Source organism: Dama dama, chromosome 23 (genome assembly GCF_033118175.1).
Source record: "Dama dama isolate Ldn47 chromosome 23, ASM3311817v1, whole genome shotgun sequence".
Classification (NCBI taxonomy): domain Eukaryota; kingdom Metazoa; phylum Chordata; class Mammalia; order Artiodactyla; family Cervidae; genus Dama; species Dama dama.
This window is the reverse complement of record NC_083703.1, coordinates 52,582,970-52,604,983: the sequence shown is the minus strand read 5'-3', so window position 1 is coordinate 52,604,983 and position 22,014 is coordinate 52,582,970. Positions and strand designations below refer to the sequence as shown.

General features: G+C 40.1%; 1 protein-coding gene across 3 annotated transcripts in view; it reads left to right on the top strand.

Annotated features, from left to right (window-relative positions):
* Nucleotides 1-22,014, top strand: part of PTPRA (protein tyrosine phosphatase receptor type A) — a 164,719-nt gene that overhangs the window by 34,398 nt on the left and 108,307 nt on the right. For 2 of the 3 annotated variants that reach the window (XM_061126739.1, XM_061126738.1), the window contains exon 2: nt 12,529-12,610. The exons of the other annotated variant lie outside the window; for it this stretch is intronic. In XM_061126739.1, coding sequence (XP_060982722.1) covers nt 12,581-12,610 — 30 coding nt within the window. In that variant the 5' untranslated portion in view covers nt 12,529-12,580. The remainder of the gene's footprint in view (nt 1-12,528; nt 12,611-22,014) is intronic. 3 annotated transcript variants of the gene reach the window in all.

The window sequence follows — 22,014 nt, the reverse complement described above, 5'->3', positions numbered from 1 at the left end:
ATATCATCCTAGTATGAAAGAGTAGCTACAGAAAAGAAACAGACTAATACTCTATAAGAAAAATGGGCAAAGACAGTTTACCAAATAAATACAAATGTCAGTAACTGTGTGAACTATTGATCCAATATTGAACCAGGAAAGGCAAATGAAAATATGGCAGACTTTCACTTTTCACTTAATACAACTTGAATATTGCTTGAGACTTTTACAGGAAGCAAATACTACTACATTTGTCAATGTTTAAAAATCAGAAAGCAAGTAAACAAAAGTTTTCTTATAATTTTTGAATTGCTGCTTGTTTTTCTGGTCCCTAAGTTTTCTTAACATGACCAACGGTAATGATTACTAACAGTTACCAGCCGCTTCCTCGGTTGCCAGGCATAGCACCAAACACTTCACATATCAACTCGGTAATCTTCGATTCACCTCATGCGGGATAGATACCGTTAAGAGGATGGGAAAGAGGAGAGGCGGGGAAGGTTAAATAATTTGTTCAGAGCCACACAGGGAGTGAGGGAGGCAGGATTGTGAACCCAACATATCTGCCTACAGAGATAGCTTCTTTACCACCAAGCCATGCTGATGGTGTCACTTGACTCTGCTGATAAGAAATCTCCACATTTGTAAACAGCTGCATAGTTTGTGGTATTAATTTTGTTCTATTTTCTCCGTAGTGATTATTGTGCTCTGAAATTACCTTGCCCATCTACTACTTGTTTATTTGTTCATCACTTGAGTCTCATTTACCACATTATTAAAACCAAAGTTGCTTGTGATAGGTGCTGGGGAAACATCCATGATTAAGGCCCTGTAGTAAAAGAATATTTATACCTGTATCTAACACATAGTAGGAGCTCCATAAATATTTGTCTAAGTTAAAGTTAAGGACAGATTGTGGCAACTGAAACTTTCCTTCTATCCCCTCTATCCCTCAGAAAGTATTAACAAGGTTTACAAGTGAAAGCATATTTAGCATTAGTTAATGTTAAGGTATCACATGGACCACAGTCTTGTCTAACTCAGTGAAACTATGAGTCATGCTGTGTAGGGCCACCCAAGACGGACAGATCATGGTGGAGTGTTCTGACAAAATGTGGTCCACTAGAGAAGGAAATGGCAAACCACTTCAGTATTCCTGCCTTGAGAACCCCATGAACAGTATGAAAAGGCAAAAAGATAGGACACTGAAAGATGAACTCCCCAGGTCAGTAGGTGCTACTGGAGATCAGTGGAGAAATAACTCCAGAAAGAATGAAGAGACAGAGCCAAAGCAAAAACAACACCCAGTTGTGGATGTGCCTGGTGATGGAAGTAAGATCCGATGTGATAAAGAGCAATGTTGCATAGGAACCTGGAGTGTTAGGTCCATGAATCAAGGCAAATTGGAATTGATTAGACAGAAAATGGCAAAAGTGAACGTCAACATTTTAGGAATCAGTGAACTAAAATGGGAATCGGTGAACTAAAATGGATTGGAATGGGTGAATTTAACTCAGATAACCATCATATATACCACTGTGGGCAAGAATCCCTTAGAAGAAATTGAATAGCCATCATAGTCAACAAAAGAGTCTGAAATGCAGTACTTGGATGCAATCTCAAAAACAACAGAGTGATCTCTGTTCGTTTCCAAGGAAAACCATTCAGTATCATGGTAATCCAAGTCTATGCCCCAACCAGTAATGCTGAAGAAGCTGAAGTTGAACAGTTCTATGAAGACCTACAAAACCTTCTAGAATTAACACCCAAAAAAGATGTCCTTTTCATTATAGGGGACTGGAATGCAAAAGTAGGAAGTCAAGAAACACCTGGAGTAACAGGCAAATTTAGCCTTGGAGTACAGAATGAAGCAGGGCAAAGGCTAATAGAGTTTTGCCAGGAGAACACACTGGTGATAGCAAACACCCTCTTCCAACAACACAAGAGAAGACTCTACACACGGACATCACCGGAGGGTCAACACCGAAATCAAATTGATTATATTCTTTGCAGCCAAAGATGGAGAAGCTCTGTACAGTCAGCAAAAACAAGACCAGGAGCTGACTGTGGCTCAGATCATGAACTCCTTATTGCCAAATTCAGACTTAAATTGAAGAAAGTAGGGAAAACGACTAGACCATTCAGGTACGACCTGAATCAAATCCCTAACTATTATACAGTGGAAGTAAGAAATAGATTTAAGGGACTAGATCTGATAGACAGCCTGTTGAACTATGGACAGAGGTTCGTGACATTGTACAGGAGACAGGAAGACCATCCCCAAGAAAAAGAAATGCAAGAGAGCAAAATGGCTGTCTGAGGAGGCCTTACAAATAGCTATGAAAAGAAGAGAAGCAAAAAGCAAAGGACAAAAGGAAAGATATACCCATTTGAATGCAGAGTTCCAAAGAATAGCAAGGAGAGATGAGAAAGCCTTCCTCATCGATCAGTGCAAAGAAATAGAGGAAGACAATAGAATGGGAAAGACTAGAGATCTCTTCAAGAAAATTAAAGATACCAAGGGAACATTTCATGGAAAGGTGGGCTCTATAAAGGACAGAAACAGTATGGACCTAACAGAAGCAGAAGATATTAAGAAGAGGTGGCAAGAATACACAGAAGAACAGTATAAAAAAGATCTTCATGACTCTGATAATCACGATGGTGTGATCACTCAGCTAGAGCCAGACATCCTGGAATGTGAAGTCAACTGGGCCTTAGGAAGCGTTACTATGAACAAAGCTAGTGGAGGTGATGGAATTATAGCTGAGCTATTTCAAATCCTAAAAGATGATGTTGTGAAAGTGCTGCACTCAATATGCCAGCATATTTGGAAAACTCAGCAATTTGCCACAGGACTGGGAAAGGTCAGTTTTCGTTCCAGTCCCTAAGAAAGGCAATGCCAAAGAATGCTCAAACTACCGCACAGTTGCACTCATCTCAAATGCTAGTAAAGTAATGCTCAAAATTCTCCAAGCCAGGCTTCAACAATAACGTGAACCATGAATTACCAGATGTTCAAGCTGGTTTTAGAAAAGGCAGAGGAACCAGAGATCAAATTGCCAACATCTGCTGGATCATTGAAAAAGCAAGAGAGATCCAGAAAAACATCTATTTCTGGCATATTATTGACTATGCCAAAGCCTTTGACTATGTGGATCGCCACAAACTGTGGAAAATTCTGAAAGAGATGGGCATACCAGACCACCTGACCTGCCTCTTGAGAAATCTGTATGTAGGTCAGGAAGCAACGGTTAGAACTGGACATGGAACAACAGACTGGTTCCAAATAGGAAAAGGAGTATATCAAGGCTGTATGTTGTCATCCTGCTTATTTAACTTATATGCAGAGTACATCATGAGAAACTCTGGGCTGGAAGAAGCACAAGCTGGAATCAAGATTGCCAGGAGAAATATCAATAACCTCAGACATGCAGATGACACCACCCTTATGGCAGAAAGTAGAGAAGAACTAAAGAGCCTCTTGATGAAAGTGAAAGAGGAGAATGAAAAAGTTGACTTAAAGCTCAGCATTCAGAAAACTAAGATCATGGCATCTGGTCCCATCACTTCATGGCAAATAGATGGAGAAACAGTAGAAACAGTGGCTGACTTTATTTTTCTGGGCTCCAAAATCACTGCAGATGGTGATTGCAGCCATGAAATTAAAAGATGCTTACTCCTTGGATGGAAAGTTATGACCAACCTAGACAGCATATTAAAAAGCAGAGACATTACTTTGCCAACAAAGGTCCGCCTAGTCAAGGCTATGGTTTTTCCAGTGGTCATGTATGGATGTGAGAGTTGGACTATAAAGAAAGCTGAGCGCCGAAGAGTTGATGCTTTTTAACTGTGGTGTTGGAGAAGACTCTTGAGAGTCCCTTGGACTGCAAGGAGATCCAACCAGTCCATCCTAAAGGAGATCAGTCCTGGGTGTTCATTGGTAGGACTGATGTTGAAGCTGAAACTCCAATATTTTGGCCACCTGATGTGAAGAGCTAACTGATTTGAAAAGACCCTGATGCTGGGAAAGATTGAGGGCAGGAGGAGAAGGGGACGACAGAGGATGAGATGGTTGGATGGCATCACCGACTCAATGGACATGGATTTGAGTAAACTCCGGTAGTTGGTGATGGACAGGGAGGCCTGGCATGCTGTGGTTCATCGGGTCGCAAAAAGTCGGACTTGACTGAGTAACTGAACTGAGTTCAGTGGTGTTTCTCAAAGAGCAGAAAGTTGTAATTTTGATGAAGTTCAAATTATCACTTGAAAAAATATCTATTTATTTTGGTTATGCTGAAGTCTTTGTTGCTGCACGTGGGCTTTCTCTAGTTGCTGCAAGGTGGGGCTACTCTAGTTGCCATGCAAGGGCTTCTCATTGTGATGACTTCTGTTGTTGCAGGGCTTGGACTCTAGGCATGTGAGCTCAGTAGTCGTGGTGCATGGCTTCAGTAGTTGCCGCTTGTGGACTCCCGAGTACATGCTCATTGGTTGTGGCACATGGGCTTAGTTGCCCCAAAGCATGTAGGATCTTCCCAGATTGGGTATCGAACCAGTGACCTTGCATTGCAAGGTGAGTTCTTAACCACTGAACCACCAGGGAAGCCACAGATTAATTACTTTTTTAAAATGATTAATGCTTTTTATGTCCAATCTAAGAAGTCTTTGTCTATCTTTGGTTTATAGAACCCTAAAATGACCCCCTGTGACCCCCACTTGTGTAGAATTTCCTTCTCTTGAATGTGGACTGGACCTGTGAATTTGCTGAAATTTTATTTCAGTGCTTAATGTTACATTACAAAAGAGATACTAAAGATGCGATCAAGTTACTAATAAAGTGACTTTGAGTCAATAAAAAGGGAGCTTATGCAGAAAGGCCTAACTTAATCATATGGAGCCTTAAAATTCAGATCCAGAGTCAGAGCAAGAAAGAGTCGGTTAAGTTAAAACATGAGAAGAATTGAATTAGAGGGAGATTTTTCCATTGCTGACTTTGAAGATGAAAGAGTCCATATGACAAGAATTGCAGATGACCTCTAACAGCTGAGAATGGCCCTTGTGAGATAGGAGGGAAGTGGGCAGCGCCCAACTGTTAAAGAATGACACAGCCATTGAGGATATGAGAAAAACTGGTTAGAACCAACTAAGCCCAAGATGGCATAAGATGACTTACAGTAGACCTTGAGCCTCATTGTATGCTCATTATAATGTATTATGCTAAATAACACACCCACCAGCACCAGGACAGTTCGAAGGCTGGCCATAAAAGGCCAAAAAGTGGGCAGTGGCCCAATTCCTGGAAATCCCTACTTCTTCCCCCCAGTAGTTGGAGTTACCGAGCCCATGAAAACTAACCACTCTTATCTCACCTTCTGAGATGGGCCACCTCCTGTCTGTGGAATGTGTATCTCCTAGGACCCTGTAGCCCTCTGATACAAGCCCGTATTCTATCTGTGGGGTGTGAGTCTCCCTGAATAAATCTGTTTTCACTCTGCTTCCGACTTGCTCTTAAATTCTTCCCTGTACAAAGCCAAGGACTCTCACTTAGCGGCCTATCCCAGGGACTCTTCCCTAAGACCTAGGATGTGACCATTCTCTCATGCCCCTTTCTGCAACAGTTGAATAAGAAGTAACAAAGAAATAGGGCCCATTGTCCTACAACTGCAAGGAACTGAATTCTACCACAATTGTGTGCACTTGAAAGAGGTTTATTTGAAGATAAAAAAAGATAAGATTGTTTGCTTTAAAGATTGAGTTTAATATACAGAAATATTGGGTGTCATCCAAAATATAAAATTACTTTTACATATTCATTTGTTAATTTTCAGTTTTAAATGGCAGCTTCCTCTTTTAAAAAGCATCAGGAGCCTGGTTTTCTTGTCTGTTTCCTGAGGAAGCAAAAAGGCAGAAACTTGGTGAATAGCAAGACCAGTGGTTGCTATAGTAAGCATGGGACTTCCTGATAATGGCTCTGTTAACAGTAGGAAATGGAACCATGGGAGTGTTCTAATTTGCCATAAGATTTTGTTTCCCATCTTTAGAGTAAGAAGTTCTGCTATACCAAGGAATAGACTCTTCCAGTTTATTTATTTAGTCAGACAGTGATTAGAAAACCTCACTGTCTGTGTACATTGCACCATACTTAGGAGTTTTGGAATTATATGACAAGTATGTACATTTCAAATAGAGCTTTGAAACTTTCCTTCTGAAAGAAGCTTTTCCTCCAGTGGATATTGATGTACCTTGGTTATAGGCCCTATTCAACCAGTGGTGAGAGCATAGATTTTGGAATCATATGTGCCTCGGTTGGAGAAGGAAACCGCAGCCCACTCCAGTATTCTGCCTGGAAAATTCCATGGACAGAGGAGCCTGGTGGGCTATAATCCATGGGGTGACAGAGTCAGACATGACTTAGTGACTAAACCAGCATACCTCAGTTTGAGTCTCAGTCTTGTCACCTACCAGTTGCTTGACTGTGGACAAGTTATTTAACTGTTCTGTGCCACAGTTTCTTCATCTGCAAAATGAAGCATCTATTTTCTGTGCTTGTTTTGAAGATATGTTAAATACCGTGCATTATATACTTTGATACAGTGCCTAACACATACTGCTGCTGCTGCTGCTAAGTCACTTCAGTCGTGTCTGACTCTGCGCAACCCCATAGACGGCAGCCCACCAGGCTCCGCCGTCCCTGGTATTCTCCAGGCAAGAATACTGGAGTGGGTTGCCATTTCCTTCTCCAATGCGTGAAAGTGAAAAGTGAAAGTGAAGTCTCTCAGTCGTGTCCGACTGTTCGCGACCCCATGGACTGCAGCCTACCAGGCTCCTCCGTCCATGGGATTTTCCTGGCAAGAGTACTGGAGTGGGTTGCCATTGCCTTCTCCATAACACATACTAAGCATTTACAAATGGTTATTATTATGATCTTTGTTGAACTGCTGTTTTTTTAGATGTGTCTGGTTATGTCTTTTAATTTTTTTTTCCTTTTACCTTGCCTTGTTTTTGTTTCTTTAATTGAATGACTTTGAAGATGTGATTATGATTGAAGGTGCCACTTAGAAAGGAGAGGTGTGTAGAAGGCATAAAGGCTGCTCATAGACCCAGCTGTAGTGGTAACCAGCCACTGTATTGGCATCTCAAATTCATTGTTTCAAGACCCGTACAACATTTCAAGGCCTTGGAAAGCACAAAAAGCACCCAGAAAACAAATAGAGCAGTTACTGAAGCACTGAATAAAGATCATTATTATTTGTACTTAATAAATATGTTCCACGTTTGCCTGAGCCTTTAGACAATGCATCTTAAAATTTGCTGTGTTTTTCTTTTTCCTTTAAACGTTACTGTTAAGTTCAAGAATGAGCCAAACTAAAAAGAAACTGTCGTCTTAGAACAGACATATTTCTTACCTTCAAGGCTCTTACTGTCAGTTGAAGGAGGCCATAAACACTTAGAATAGTGTGTGACAAGTACTCTACTAGAGGTAATGATTGACTCTTGTGACTAAGGGAGAAGAAGGATTTGGGACACCTAGGATCTCTGGCTTTGGTAAGGGGAAAGACCAGAGCTGGCAAACTGATAGTTTTTGCACAGCCCACAAACTAAGAGTTGTTTTAACATCCTTAAATGGTTGGAAAAAATCAAGTCAAAAGAAGAGTGATATTTTATGACATATGGATATTATGTAAAATTCAAATTTCAGTGTTCTGAAATGAAATTGGACTATAGCTGCACTTAACCTTTTGTCTGTTGCAGCTTTTATGCTACAACAGCAGAGCTGAGTAACTGTGACAGGCTGTGTACACGAGGCTGTATGACCTCCAAAGCCAAATGTTTACTGTGTGGCTCTTCACAGAAAAGGTTTGCTGATTCCTGGGATAGGTGGTGATTTTTATCCACTATTGTTCAGTCGCTAAGTTGTGTGCAACTCTTATGACACCATGGACTGCAGCACACAAGTCTTTCCTGCCCTTCACTATGTCCCGGCATTTGCTCAAATTCATGTCCATTGAGGTGGTGATGCCATCCAGCCATCTCATCCTCTGTCACCCCCTTCTCGTCTTGCCCTTATTCCTTCTCATCATCAGGGTCTTTTCCAGTGAGTCAGCTTTTCACATCAGGTGGCCAAAGTATTAGAGCTTCAGCGTCGGTCCTTACAATAAATACTCAGGGTTGATTTCCTTTAGGATTCCTTTAGTTTGGTCTCCATGCTGTCCAGGGAACTGTCAGGAGTCTTTTCCAGCACCACAGTTAGAAAGCATCAATTTTTCAGTGCTTAGCCTTCTTTATAGTCCAACTCTCACATCCATACATGACTATTGGAAAAACCATAGCTTTAACTATACAGACCTTTGTTGACAAATTGATGTCTCTGCTTTATAATATGCTTAGGCTGGGTTTGTCATAGCTTTTCTTCCAAGGAGCTAGCATCACCATGATCTTAGTTTTTGGAATGTTGAATTTTAAGCCAGCCTTTTCCTTCTCCTCATTCACCTTCATCAAGAAGCTCTTTAGTTCCTCTTTGCTTTCTGCCATTAGGGTGGTATCACCTGCATATCTGAGCTGCTTGATATTTCTCCCAGTAATGTTGATTCCAGCTTGTTGATTCTGGTTGAGTAATGATGGGACTTGTGGCAGTGGTCAGATTCACAATTTGGTGGTATAAATAAGGATTGTGAAATCTTCTTTGAAGATTGTCATTGACTGTTTATCAAGAGGAGTTCCTGTGGAGACAAAGTGAGAGTGTATGTCAAAGGGTATGAAGTAGAGGAGAAGAGACACTAAGTGTAGTATTGAGAAGATTGGCAGGAAAGGAAAGGGGAGAAAGTGATAGCTGGGAATGGAAAGCATTAGAGATTTCATTTGAAAGGTTCTTTAAGATGATAAAGGCTTGTGTCTATTCATGCGCTGAGGGAGTCAGCACTTGGTAACTGCCTGGAATGGTGGTATTAGATGCCACCATTCAATTTTTCATAGAAAGAGATACATTTTGAACAGTTCTTGGGATAATCTTACTTTACCCTTTTTGGAACTGTATGTTTACTGTACTTCCTACATTTAGACATATTACCCCTTTAGCTGGAAAGAGAAATGGACATAGGCATTGAGAAACAAGGCCAACAAATGTTCTTCCCTACGCCTATCTGGGGCATTGATGTCATCTATGAAAACATGAGGGTGAATGAACAGGCTCCATTGTCTCTTCTGAAAGTCTTTATAAACAAATGAGGAACCCTATGAAAAGTCTGTAAAGCCCAATGCCTGATCTTTTAGTTCCTTGGTACCTGGGCATGTGCTTTTTTTTTTTTTTTTTTTAAGAACACCAGCAATTTGTTTATGACTCACTCCTTAGTGAAATTTTGGACACAGAGTGTACAAAATATACCAATTTATACTACCATTAGAATATTTCCTTAGGAGCAGAATTTAGTATAGCATCTTCTAATGGTTTTATTATTATGTATAAGGAATAGATGGTGGTTAAGGAATACTTCCCTGGTGGCTCAGATGGTGAAGAATCTGCCTGCAGTGCAGGAGACCCAGTTCAGTTCCTGGGTCGGGAAGATCCCGTGGAGAAGGAAATGGCTACCCACTGCAGTATTCTTGCCTGGAGAATTCCATGGACAGAGGAACTTGGCAGGCTACAGTCCATGGGGTCACACAGAGTTGGACATGACTGAGCAACTAACTCTAATGAGGAATACTTAAATAGTACAGAGGTCCCACCATTGTTAACATTTTAGTTTATTTAATTGGGAGTCTTATTTTTCCCCAGTGGTTTTTGTTACTCCATCAGTGTAAATAGTACACTTAATATATGTGCCAATTGGGTTCTCCAGGAATTAGCTTGAGATGGAGTAGGAGAGCAAAGGGCCTTTTGAGGAGTAATGCCTGTGAAGTAGCAGAACAGATTAGGTTGGGCATGGGAAGCCATCAGACTGCAATGCACACGTGAAAAAATCTCTATCAGCCCAGATTGCCAAATTGCCTCATTGGTTGGAAAGGTCTAGGCCATTGTACCACCCACATTGTCCACTCGTTGGCTAGGGGCAGTCCTGAGGAAAGGGTACCCTCTATTTGAAAACTAAGGTGAATTCTAAAGGGATTAACAGAAGGAAGCTGTCAGCTAACCAGTCTCCACAACTAAGTAAGAAGTCCTTTCTTGAAGAGGGTTCTGAGCAGTAAAGCTTTGTGTCTGCTAGGACATAAAGTGACTGTCCTGCTCACATCAGTAGGGTGCCTACTATCAAACAAACCAGAAAACAAGTGTTGGTGAGAATGTGGGGAAATCAGAACATTGTGCACTGTTGGTGGGAATGTAAAGTGGTATATAGCAGCTGTGGAAAACAGTTTGGAGATATTTTTAAAAATTAAACATATAATTACCACATGATTCAGCAATTCTGCTTCTGGTATATGCCCAAAAGAATGGAAAATGATCCCCAAAGCTCAGCTTCTCTGTACACTGGTGCCGAAATTTTGGGTGAAGTGGAAAAGGGTAGCTTTATTACCTTGCCAGGGAAAGGGGCCCATAGTGGGCTAATGCCCTTAAAACCATGTGTCCCAACTTGAGCAAGATAGTGAGATGTTTTATAGTAATTGTTTAAAGGGGGCGTGATCAGCTTGTGGACTTTGTTCTGATGGGTTCAGTCAGGTCAGCTCAGTCATGTCCAACTCCTTGCAACCCCATGGACTGAAGCACGCCAGGCCTCCCTGTCCCATCACCAACTCCCAGAGTTTACTCAGACTCATGGCCATTGAGTCAGTGATGCCATCCAACCATCTCATCCTCTGTCATTCCCTTTTCTTGCCTTCAGCCTTTCCCAGCATCAGGGTCTTTTCCAGTGAGTCAGTTCTTTGCATCACGTGGCCAAAGTATTGGAGTTTCAGCTTCAGCGTCAGTCCTTCCAATGAATATTCAGGACTGATTTCCTTTAAGACGGACTGGTTGGATCTCCTTGCGGTCCAAGGGACTCTCAAGAGTCTTCTCCAACACCACAGTTCAAAAGTATCAATTCTTTGGCACTCAGCTTTCTTTATAGTCCACCTCTCACATCCAAATATGACTACTGGAAAAACCATAGCTTTGACTAGACAGACCTTTGTTGGCAAAGTCATGTCTCTGCTTTTTAATATGCTGTCTAGGCTTGTCATAGCTTTTCTTCCTAAGAGCAAGCGTCTTTTAATTTCGCAGTTCCAATAACCATCTGTAGTGATTTTGGAACACCAAAAAATAAAGTCTCTCACTGTTTCCATTGTTACCCCATTTATTTGCCATGAAGTGATGAGATTGTATGCCGTGATCTTAGTTTTCTGAATGTTGAGTTTTAAGCCAACTTTTTTGCTCTTCTCTTTCACTTTCGTGAAGAGGCTCTTAAGTTCTTCTTTGCTTTCTGCAATAAGTGTGGTGTCATCTGCATATCTGAGGTTGTTGATATTTCTCCTGGCAATCTTAGAGTCGGACATGACTAAGCAACTGAACTGAACTGATCTTGATTCCAGTTTGTGCTTCATCCAGCCTGGCATTTCTCATGATATACTCTGCATATAAGTTAAGTATGCAGGGTGACAATATGCAGCCTTCGAGTACTCCTTTCCCTATCTGAAAACTGTCTGTAGTTCCACGTACAGATCTAACTGTTGCTTCTTGACCTGCATACAGATTTCTCAGGAGGCAGGTAAGGTGGTCTAGTATTCCCATCTCTTTAAGAATTTTCCACACAGTCAAAGGCTTTGGCATAGTCAACAAAGCAGAAGTAGATGTTTTTCTGGAACTCGCTTGCTTTTTCAATGATCCAACAGATGTTGGCAATTTGATCTCTGGTTCCTCTGGAACAGGTCAGTTTTCATTCCTATCCCAAAGAAAGGCAATGCCAAAGAATGTTCAGACTACTGCACAATTGCACTCATCTCACACGCTAGCAAAGTAATGCTCAAAATTCTCCAAGCCAGGCTTCAATAGTACATGAACCATGAACTTCCAGCTGTTCAAGCTGGAGTTAGAAAAGGCAGAGAATATTGAATGCAGATTCTATTGTCTTTTTCCAAGGGAGAAAACTGAAGCTTGAGGAGGTTTATAGATTTGGCCTGGGACACTTAGCTAGACACTTAGGTTGCAGAAGTTGGACCCGAGGGTGTTTTTGACCAATGCTGGGGTTTTCAGCTTTGGCTTTTGGGGATAGTTCTTTGTTTTGGAGGGGCCATCTTGTGATTTGTTATTTAAAACTGTCTTCAGACATTGCCAGATGTCCCCTATGGGAACGTTATGGTACATGAATACCCCTACCATGGAATAGTCCAGCTTTCTGGACAAGGGAGGGGTGTTCCGTCCTGTCTCCTACAGTAAGGACCTAATATATTGTTGAATTCAGTTCTCATGAGCTCGTCAGTGATCTGAATTAACTATTTAAGATGAAGTTTTGTGCTGTGGCTCCTGGAATGTTCAGTACAACTCTGTGAGATATCTTGGTAGAGTGTACCCCTCTCCCCCAGAACAACCAGTGCTCTTTAAATAGGGCTGTTTCATCTTTCTAAAGGTTGTTTTTTCTTTAGTTGCAGGTGGCACAACTGAAAAAAGTTTTTAATGGAATTCCAATGAGTGTTGATGGATGATGCAGTTCAAGTAGCTAAAGAGGTAAAACCTGAAGTACAAGGAAACATTTGTCACCCAAGTTATTGTCTTCACAAAATATAGCTGAAATCAGATTTTCTCCCACTCCCATTTAATTTCCAAGCTGTAAGAGTAGTTTTTTTTTTTTTTTTAACAGAATATTTTTATTTATTTATTTGGCTGTGTCAAGTCTTAGTTGCGGCATGCGGGATCTTGAGTTGCAGCATGAGAACTCCTAGTTGTGGCCTGTGGGATCTAGCTTCTCCACTAGGGATCGAACCCAGGCACCCTGCATTGGGAACATAGAGTCTTAGCCACTGGATCACCGGGGAAGTCCCAAGAGCAGGTTGTGTGTGTGTGTGTGCTTAAAAATGTTATAATTATCATTGGTTAAGACACTGGTTCTCAACCTGGTCATGAACCAGGATCACTTAAAGAGCTTTAAGAAATAAAAGACCAAAGTCTGTACCCTGCTGTCCTGCCCTTGCTGAATCAAAGTTTCTGTGGGTAGAGCAGAGATGATCCTGATGTCAACTACAAATTGGCACTTGCCATTTACCTCTGCAAGGATCAAATTACAAGCTGAGATCGTTGACCTTCAACCCCACCCTGAAAGGATTCAGGGTGGAGATCAGGAATGAGGCATTCTGTGCTTTGGGAAGAACTGGCAGAACAGGCCTTCAGATAGTTAGATATTTTCAGGAGAAGATTTTATGAGCCTGCTTCTTGCATCTCCTCATCTAGAAAAGCACTAAAATCTTTCATGGTGACATGTGCTTCTTGTGACTAGCAGTCACCTTTACGAGGCTGGCAGCAACATTCTGCAGAAATGTGTGCCTGATTGCATATATTCTGCCTTTACCAAAATCACATAATACACTGGCCTTCCTACCACCTCTTCAGAAGGGTTTCTCAGAGCTGTCTGAATTGCTGCCTCCTAGGTTATAATTGTCATTTTGCTCCAAATAAAACTTAACTCACAACTCACATTGTGCATTTTTTTTTAGTTGACAGTGATATGGATCCTTGTTGAAGAGCTGATGCACTGAGAGTTTCAAAGAATTCAGTACTCAGTTTGTGTAGCATTAAACAACAACTTGTATTAAAAAGGAAAAGTAAATTTTCATTATCAACTTACTCATCATTCCAAGTTTTAAACAGCAGTGTAAAGCAGCGCTGTAATTTTGGAAAATCATTGAGTATTTTCTACAAGCTAAACTTACATGTATCCAATAATCCAGAAATTCTACCCCTAGGTATTTGCCCTTGAGAAATGAAAATATATGTCTACATAAAGATTTGCATGTAAATATTCACTATAGCTTTATTTATAATAGCAAAAAAGAAAAAAAGAAATAATCAAATGTCTAAAAACGGGTGAAAAGATGAATATATTGTGATACATTCATACAATGGAATTGTACTCAGCAATGGAGAGTAATGAACGACTGCAAAACAATATGGATGAATCTCACAGATATATATAAGAAGCCAGACACACAAAAAAGTAGATAACAGTTTGGTTACCAGGAGATATGATGATAGAAATCAGACTAGTGGTTCTTCTAGCAGGAGTTGGGAAAAGGAAAAGGAATGAGAGCAGCACTGAAAAGGTGTTACATGTTAAAGTATTCATATACATATTTTTGTTGTTGTTGTTGTACAAAAATACGTAACATAAAAATTAACCATTTTAATCAGTTGTAAAGTGTACAAATCATTGACATTAAGTATATTTGTATTGTTGTGCAGCCATCATCACCACCAGCAGTCTCTAGAATTTCATCTTCCTCAACTGAAATTCCGTACCCTTTATAGCTAACTCCGCATTTCCCTTTTTCTGAATTCCTGGGAACCACATTCTGCTTTCCCTGACTACTTTGACTACTCTGGGTACACATGTAAGTGGAACCGCACAGTACTTGTCATTTTGTGTCTAGCTTATTTCACTTAGTATAATATCTTCAAGGTTTATTCATGTTGTAGCATGGATCAGAATTTCTATCCTTTTTAAGGCCAAATGATCTTCTGCTGTGCATATATGCCACATTTTGTTTATTCATCCTTCAGTGGACATTTGGGTTGTCTATACCTTTTGGCTGTTGTGAGTAATGTTACTATGAATTGTTATTGTTATTGTTCAGTCAGTAAGTCATGTCCAACTCTTGCAACTCCATGGAGATTATACCAGCCTTCCCTGTCCTTCATGATATTGTGAAATTTCCTCATATTCATGTCCATTGAGTTGGCGATATTATCTAAACATCTCATCCTCTGCCAACCCCTTCTCCTTTTACTTTCAATCTTTCTCAGCATCAGGGTCTTTTCCAATGAGTCAGCTCTTCACATCAGGGGCCAGAGTATAGGAGCTTCAGCATCAGTCCTTCCAGTGAATATTCAGGGTTGCTTTCCTTTAGGATTGACCAGTGGACCTCCTTAAAGGCTATGGGGCTCTCAAGAGCCTTCTTCAGCACCATAGTTCAAAAGTGTCAGTTCTTTGGCACTTAGCCTTCCAGCTCTCACATCTGTACATAACTACTGGAAAAAGCATAGCTTTGAGTATATAGACCTTTGTCGGCAAAATGATGTCTCTTCTTTTTAATATGCCGTTTAGGTTTGTCATAGCTTTTCTTCCAAGGAGCAGGTGTCTTTTAATTTCATGGATGCAGTCACCATCTGCAGTAAGTTTGGAGCCCAAGATAAAACCTGTGACTGTTTCCACTTTTTCCACATCTATTTGCTATGAAGTGATGAGACCAGATGCCATGGTCTTAGTTTTTTGAATGTTGAATGTTAAGCCCATTTTTTTACTCTCCTCTTTCACCCTCATCAAGAGGCTCTTTAGTTCCTCTTCACTTTCTGCCATTAGAGTGGTATCATGTCCATAATCTGAGGTTATTGATAACTTCTCCTGGCAGTGTTGATTCCAGCTTGTGATTCATCCAGCCTGGCATTTCACATGATGTACTCTGCGTTTAATTTAAGTAAGCAGGGTAACAATATACAGCCTTGTCGTACTGCTTTCCCAATTTTGAACCTATCTGTTGTTCCATATCTAGTTCTAACTGTTGCTTCTTGACCTGCATACAGGTTTCTCAGGAGGCAGGTGAGGTGGTCCAGTACTCCCATCTCTTTAAGAATTTTCCAGTTTGTTGTGGTCCACACAAAGGCTTTAGTGTAGTCAATGAAGCAGAAGTAGACATTTTTCTGGAATTCCCTTGCTTTCTCCATAATCCAGCGAATGTTAGCAGTTTGATCTCTGGTTCCTCTGCCTCTTTGAAACCCAACTTGTACACCTGGAAGTTCTGGGTTCACTTACTGCTGAAGCCAAGCTTGAAGAATTTTGAGCATAACCTTGTTTGTTTCACAGCATCATCTTTTAGGAATTTAAATAGTTCAACTGGAATTTTCTTTCTGGAGTTCCTGATTTTCTTTTTTCTTGTCTTTTTTTTTTTTTTGTCTATCTTTATTATTATCCTACTGTTCCCCATGCTGTCAATCATATACATTCTAGTCTATTATTCTTGAGGTCATCTGCATGGCTCTTTCTTGGGATTTTCCTCATTGCATTTTTGAGTTGGATCCTTCCCCCTGATCTTAGATCTCAGTTTTGGTTTGTTTTTTTTTTAATTAAAAATTAAAAGCTTTTCTTTTTTTTGCTGAAGTTCATTCTCAAGTAACTTCTTAAGAGAAAGAGTACCCAGCAGATAAACTGATTCTTCTGATGTCTGTTCTCCCCTCATGTTTGAGTGATGGTTGGGTTTAGAATTCTAAGTTGCAGGTTATTTTCCCTCTGAACTTTGAAAGTCATTGCTTGTTTTTTTTCTGGCATTCATTGTTCATCATAAGAAGTAAAATTTAGTCTCATTTTGTTTCCTGTAGGAAATTTATTTTCTCATTTCTCTGAAAACTTCTCTTTTTTCCATATATAGTTAATCATGAACAGTACGGGTGTGAACGGCACACTTGAACTCCTCTTATACACAAATTTTTAAAAATAAATACAGGTATACTTCGAAGATATTGTGGGTTTGGTTCCAGACCACTGCAATAAAGTGAGTCACATAATTTTTTTTTGGTATCTCAGTACATATAAAAGCTATGTTTAGGGGGAATTCCCTGGTGGTCCAGTGGCTAGGGCTCCACTCTCTCACTGCTGAGGGCCCAGCTTCAATCCCTGGTATGACTGTGATGATACCACAAACCACATGAGACAGTCCAAAAAAAAGAAAAAGAAAAATTTGTACCAAGTGTGCAATCATATTAAGTCTAAAAAAAAAATCTAAGTACCTTAATTAAGAAATACTTTATTGGTGAAAAATGAGCTTTCAGTCAATCATAATCTTTTTGCAATAGTAACCTCAAAGATCACAGATCACCATAACAAATATAATAATAATGAACATATTCAAAATATTGCAAGAACTAACCAAATGGGGTGCAGAGACACAGAGTAAGCAAATGCTACTGGAAAATGGTACCGACAGACTTGCTTGATGCAGGATTGCCACAGACCTTCAGTTTGTAAAAAACAGTTTCTGCAAAGCATAGTAGTGTCAAGTGCAATAAAAAGAGGTATAGTTGAATGTACTATATAGCACCATATGATGGTTGAATCTGAGGATGCAAAACCTGGAATGTGGGAGGCCAACTATATAAAGTTGTACGTGAATTTTTTTTTTTTTTTTTGGCTGCGGTAGGTCTTCCTTGCTGTGTGTTGACTTTTCTACAGTTTCATCCAGATGGGGTGGCTGCTGTCTAGTTGTGGTGCCTGGGCTTCTCGTTATGGTGGCTTCTCTGTTCTTGTGCAGCACAGGCTTTGGGGCGCAGTAGTTGTGGCACATGGGCTTCTTTGCCCCAGGCAGTGTGAGATCTTCCAGGACCAGGAATCGAACCTTGTCCCCTGCATTGGCAGATGGATGCTTTTTTTAAAGTTTATTGTTAATTGGAAGGTAATTGCTTTACAGTGCTGTGTTGGTCCCTGCCATACATCAACATATGTCCCCTCCCTCCTGCCTCCTACCCTCTAGATTGTCACAGAGCACTGGGTTTAGATCCCTCTGTCATATGGCAAATTCCTACTGGCTGTCTATTAATGTATGGTACTGTGTATGTTTCAGTGCTAGTCTCAATTCATCCCGCCCTCTCCTTCCCCTCCACTGTGTCCACAAGTCTGTTCTCTATTATGTCTAGCACATGGATTCTTAGGCATTCTTTATACATGGATTTTTGACTGTGTTGGGGACTGGTGGTGGTAATGGGGGTCTGGTTGGCACCTTTAACCCCCCAAGTTGTTCAAGGATCAGTTGTAGTCTAAAACTTCCATAGTGGTGTACTTGATGGGTCCCTTAATCTGTTTGTTGTTGTTGTTTTTATTTTTGAAGATGTTTATTTTTTTGGCTGCATTGGCTCTTGGTTGCAGCATAAGGGATCTTTCTTTGCAGCACACGGGCTTTTCTTAGTTATGGCATGCAGCCTTAGTTGCTTTCTGTTACGTGGAATCCTGTTTTCCCAATCAGGATCCAACCCATGTCCCCTGCATTGGAAGGTGAATTCTCAGTCACTGGACCACCAGGAAAGTCCTAGCCCCCTTAATCTGCAGACTCATATTTTTCATGTTTAATGATTGCCTTATGTTTATCTTAGATGACATCCTCCACTCCGTTTTCTTCTTTCTCTCAGAAATTCTAATTTGGGCCTCTTGGATTGCTCTTATAATGTTCTTATCTATTCGTGCCTGTTTTCAAACTCTTTTTCTTTGGTTTCCTTTTTTCAGGTCTCTCTTCTGGGAGATTGTCATGACTTTGTCTCTCATTCTTTCTATTGAATTATTTTCAGTTTATTTAAAAATTTTCTAGAACTGTTTCTTGTTTTATGATTTTGCTTCTTTTTTTTGTTTTATCACTGAAGATAGTTTTTAAAAGTTTTCTTTTTTTTTTTTCTGGAATCATTCCTGTTTCCTCCAGTCATTTTCTTTTCCTGTTTATCTTTGGTGATCCTTGCCTATTCTTTCGTTTTTAAGAATGAAAGTTTAGAAAAGTTGAGTAACAGCTTTGAGTACATAGGAAAGACTTGTCAGCTGGCAGAGTAAGTGGGCATGAGCTGGCTGTTAAACTTTGAAGAATGCAGAGGACTTGACCATAGCATTAGCTCTCTTCGTTTTTCCTATTCTCCCAACTTTAGTCCCTGCTGTATATTTAAGCAAATTCTTTATTATTTACTTAATGTACATCACTGCTTCTGAACAGTGCCGTCATTAATGAGGGTGAGGTGAGATTGTGTGAGCTGACATAAAAAAATGACCATAAAATAGTGTAGGACAAAAAAAAGAAAAATCAAGTTACAGACTTCTGGTTCATGATGCCAGATTAAAGACATTTATTCTTTCTTTCTGATAGCACCTCACTGAAATGATAGTGGAGGAATAATAATAATAAAAGTAAATAAAAAATAATTTAACAATGAGAAAGATGCATTAGGGCCTATAGTAGGTGAAAGAAAGGGAATTGGGAGAGAAGAACTAAATGGAGGAAGCCACAGCCCAGAAAACTCATGGGACGCGCTCGTGATCAGGAGGGATCTGTGGTAGGAAAGGCCCAAGACGTGGAAATGTTGGCAGTGAAGCAGGCACTGACTGAAGAAAATTTACTTAAACATTTGTGGATACTCTAACCCTAGGCTGCTAGGAGTCCGAAGATTTCTAGTTTGTGGCAGCAGGAACCCCAAAGTAAAATTCCAACTGCTGATCACATCCCAGAGTGGCTGTGGAAATGAGGAACAGAGTGAGCTGTTACTACCAACATGAATGCATTACTATTTTCATCCTCATCACTACATGTGCAAATTTTGACGTTCAAGGAACCTGTAGAATGCTTCTTAGGGGAAAAGTTTTAAGAGTAAAGTCTTACAAATTTGAGTGTTATGATATTGAGTTATATAGAATTTGAGTTTCTCATCTTGAAGGTGTACGTTAAGGTGAGGGGTTAATTGAAGCCAGAAAAGTCAAGGCAAAGAAATGTGTAATTTGAGTACAAATGATCATTTTGGTCATAGTGAAGGATTAGTGAATAAGGAACAGGTGTATGGGGAAACTTGGAAAATGCCTGCTGTGTACTAGATTTTATGATGGAGTTTTACATGTAGATATATTTACATTTATATTACTTTTTTTTTTTGGCTATGCTCTGTGGTACATGGGATCTTAGTTGGAGGTCCTACCCACTGGACCACCAGGGAATTCCCTATATTATTTTTTTTCTAGTACTCATAACAGTCCCCTGTTATCAGTGGGAGACATTGCTATTTTAAAGATGAGGAAATGAAAACTCAAAACATAAAAACCAAGAGCTTTTTCTAAGCTGTAGTCGTCTCAGAGCTAAGATTCATACACAAGTTTGTGTGACTTCACGGTCCATGTTTTTTCCCTCTACTCTGTTGGCTCTCTAAGGAAAAGAATTGCTTTCTCAATTTCTCATGTATGAGAAAACTATAGTATGTTTCTAAACCAAGCATTGTTAGTCTTTTGTTCCTCATGTATTGGGCATTTGCTGAGTGAAGATTCTGCTTTCAAGGAGTGTATAGCATAAGTTAGGGACACAAAAAAGAAGTTTGCCTGAGGGCCATGAGCTCATTGAAGGCAAGAACTGTTTTTGTTTTTTGTTTTGTTTGTTTTCCTGTTTTTTTGGCTGCCAGATCTTAGTTCCCCTACCAGGCATCAACCCCTGCAGTGGAAGCACAATGTCGTAACTACTAGACCACCAGGGAAGTCCCAGACAAGGACTGGTTTTAATTGGCTTTCTGAATCCAGCACTGAAATTTTATCAAATTGTCTAACCACTGCCATAATCAGGATACAGTACTGTTTCACCACCACAAAGAAGAAAAAAATCCCTCATGCTACCCCTTTATAATCACCAGATCCTCTCCCCAGCATAACTGTGGCAACCTATCACTGTGAAAGTCACTCAGTTGTGTCCAGCTCTTTGCAACCCCATTGACTGGACAATCCATGGAATTCTTCAGGGGATCTTCCCAACCGAGGGATCAATCAAATCCCTCATTGCAGGTGGATTCTTTACCATCTGAGCCATCAGGGAAGCCCAAGAATATTGAAGTGGGTAGCCTATCCTTTCTCCAAGGGATCTTCCTGACCCAGGAATCAAACCAGGGTCTCCTGCATTGCAGGCAGATTCTTTACCAGCTGAGCTACCAGTGAAGCAATCTATCACTGAAATGAAAATCACAAGGTTTTCATTTTAGAATGGTATATAAATGGAATGTGTTGTAACCTTTTGAGATTGGCTTTTTCACTCAGCATAATGCCTTTGAGATCCATCCAAGTTTTTGTGTGTGTCAGTAATTTGTTCTTTTTTTGTAGCTAAGTAGTACTACATTGTATGAATGTGTTGCAGTTTATTCATCTTCTTGGTGAAAGACATTTGTATTAAGTCCAATTTGGAGGTATACAAAAAACTGTTATGAACATTCATGTACACATTGTGTGGACATGTTTTCCATTTCTCTGGGATAAATGCCCAGAAGTGCCATGGTTATGTTGTATGGTAAGTGTATGTTTAGTTGTTTTTTTTTTTTTTCCAGTGGGTTTTGTCATACATTGAAATGAATCAGCCATGGATGTACATGTATTCCCAATCCCGATCCCCCCTCCCACCTCCCTCTCCACCCGATTCCTCTGGGTCCTCCCAGTGCACCAGGCCGGAGCACTTCTTTCATGCATCCCACCTGGGCTGGTGATCTGTTTCACCATAGATAGTATACATGCTGTTCTTTTGAAATATCCCACCCTCACATTCTCCCACAAAGTTCAAAAGTCTGTTCTGTATTTCTGTGTCTCTTTTTCTGTTTTGCATATAGGGTTATCGTTATCACCTTTCTAAATTCCATATATATGTGGTATGTTTAGTTTTTAAAGAAACTGCCAAACTACTTTCTGGGCAGGTTATAAAAATTTTGCATTTCCACTAGCATTATATGAAAAATGAAGTTTCTCTCTATCCTCACTAGCATTTGGCATTGTCAATGTTTAAAAATTTTTGGTCATTCTGAAAGGTGTTGTAATTGTATCTCATCATGTCTTTAATTTGCATTTGCTTGATTTCTCATGATAGTGAACATCTTCATGTCCTTATTTGCCATCTGAATATATTCTTCAGTGAATATTTCTTCATGTGTTTGCCCATATTCTAATGAGATTCTTTGTTTTCTCACTTTTGTGTTTAGAGACTTTCCGGATAAGTGTTCTTTATAAGGTATGTGTTTTCTCCCCAGTCTGTGTCTTGTCTTTTAATCTTCCTAACAGGGTCTTTGATAAACTTGATTTTTAATTTTGATGAAGGCCAGTCTTCTCTTACAGGTCTTGCTTTGGTGTCATGTCTAAAAACTGTTTTCCCAACTCTAGGTCAGAAAAG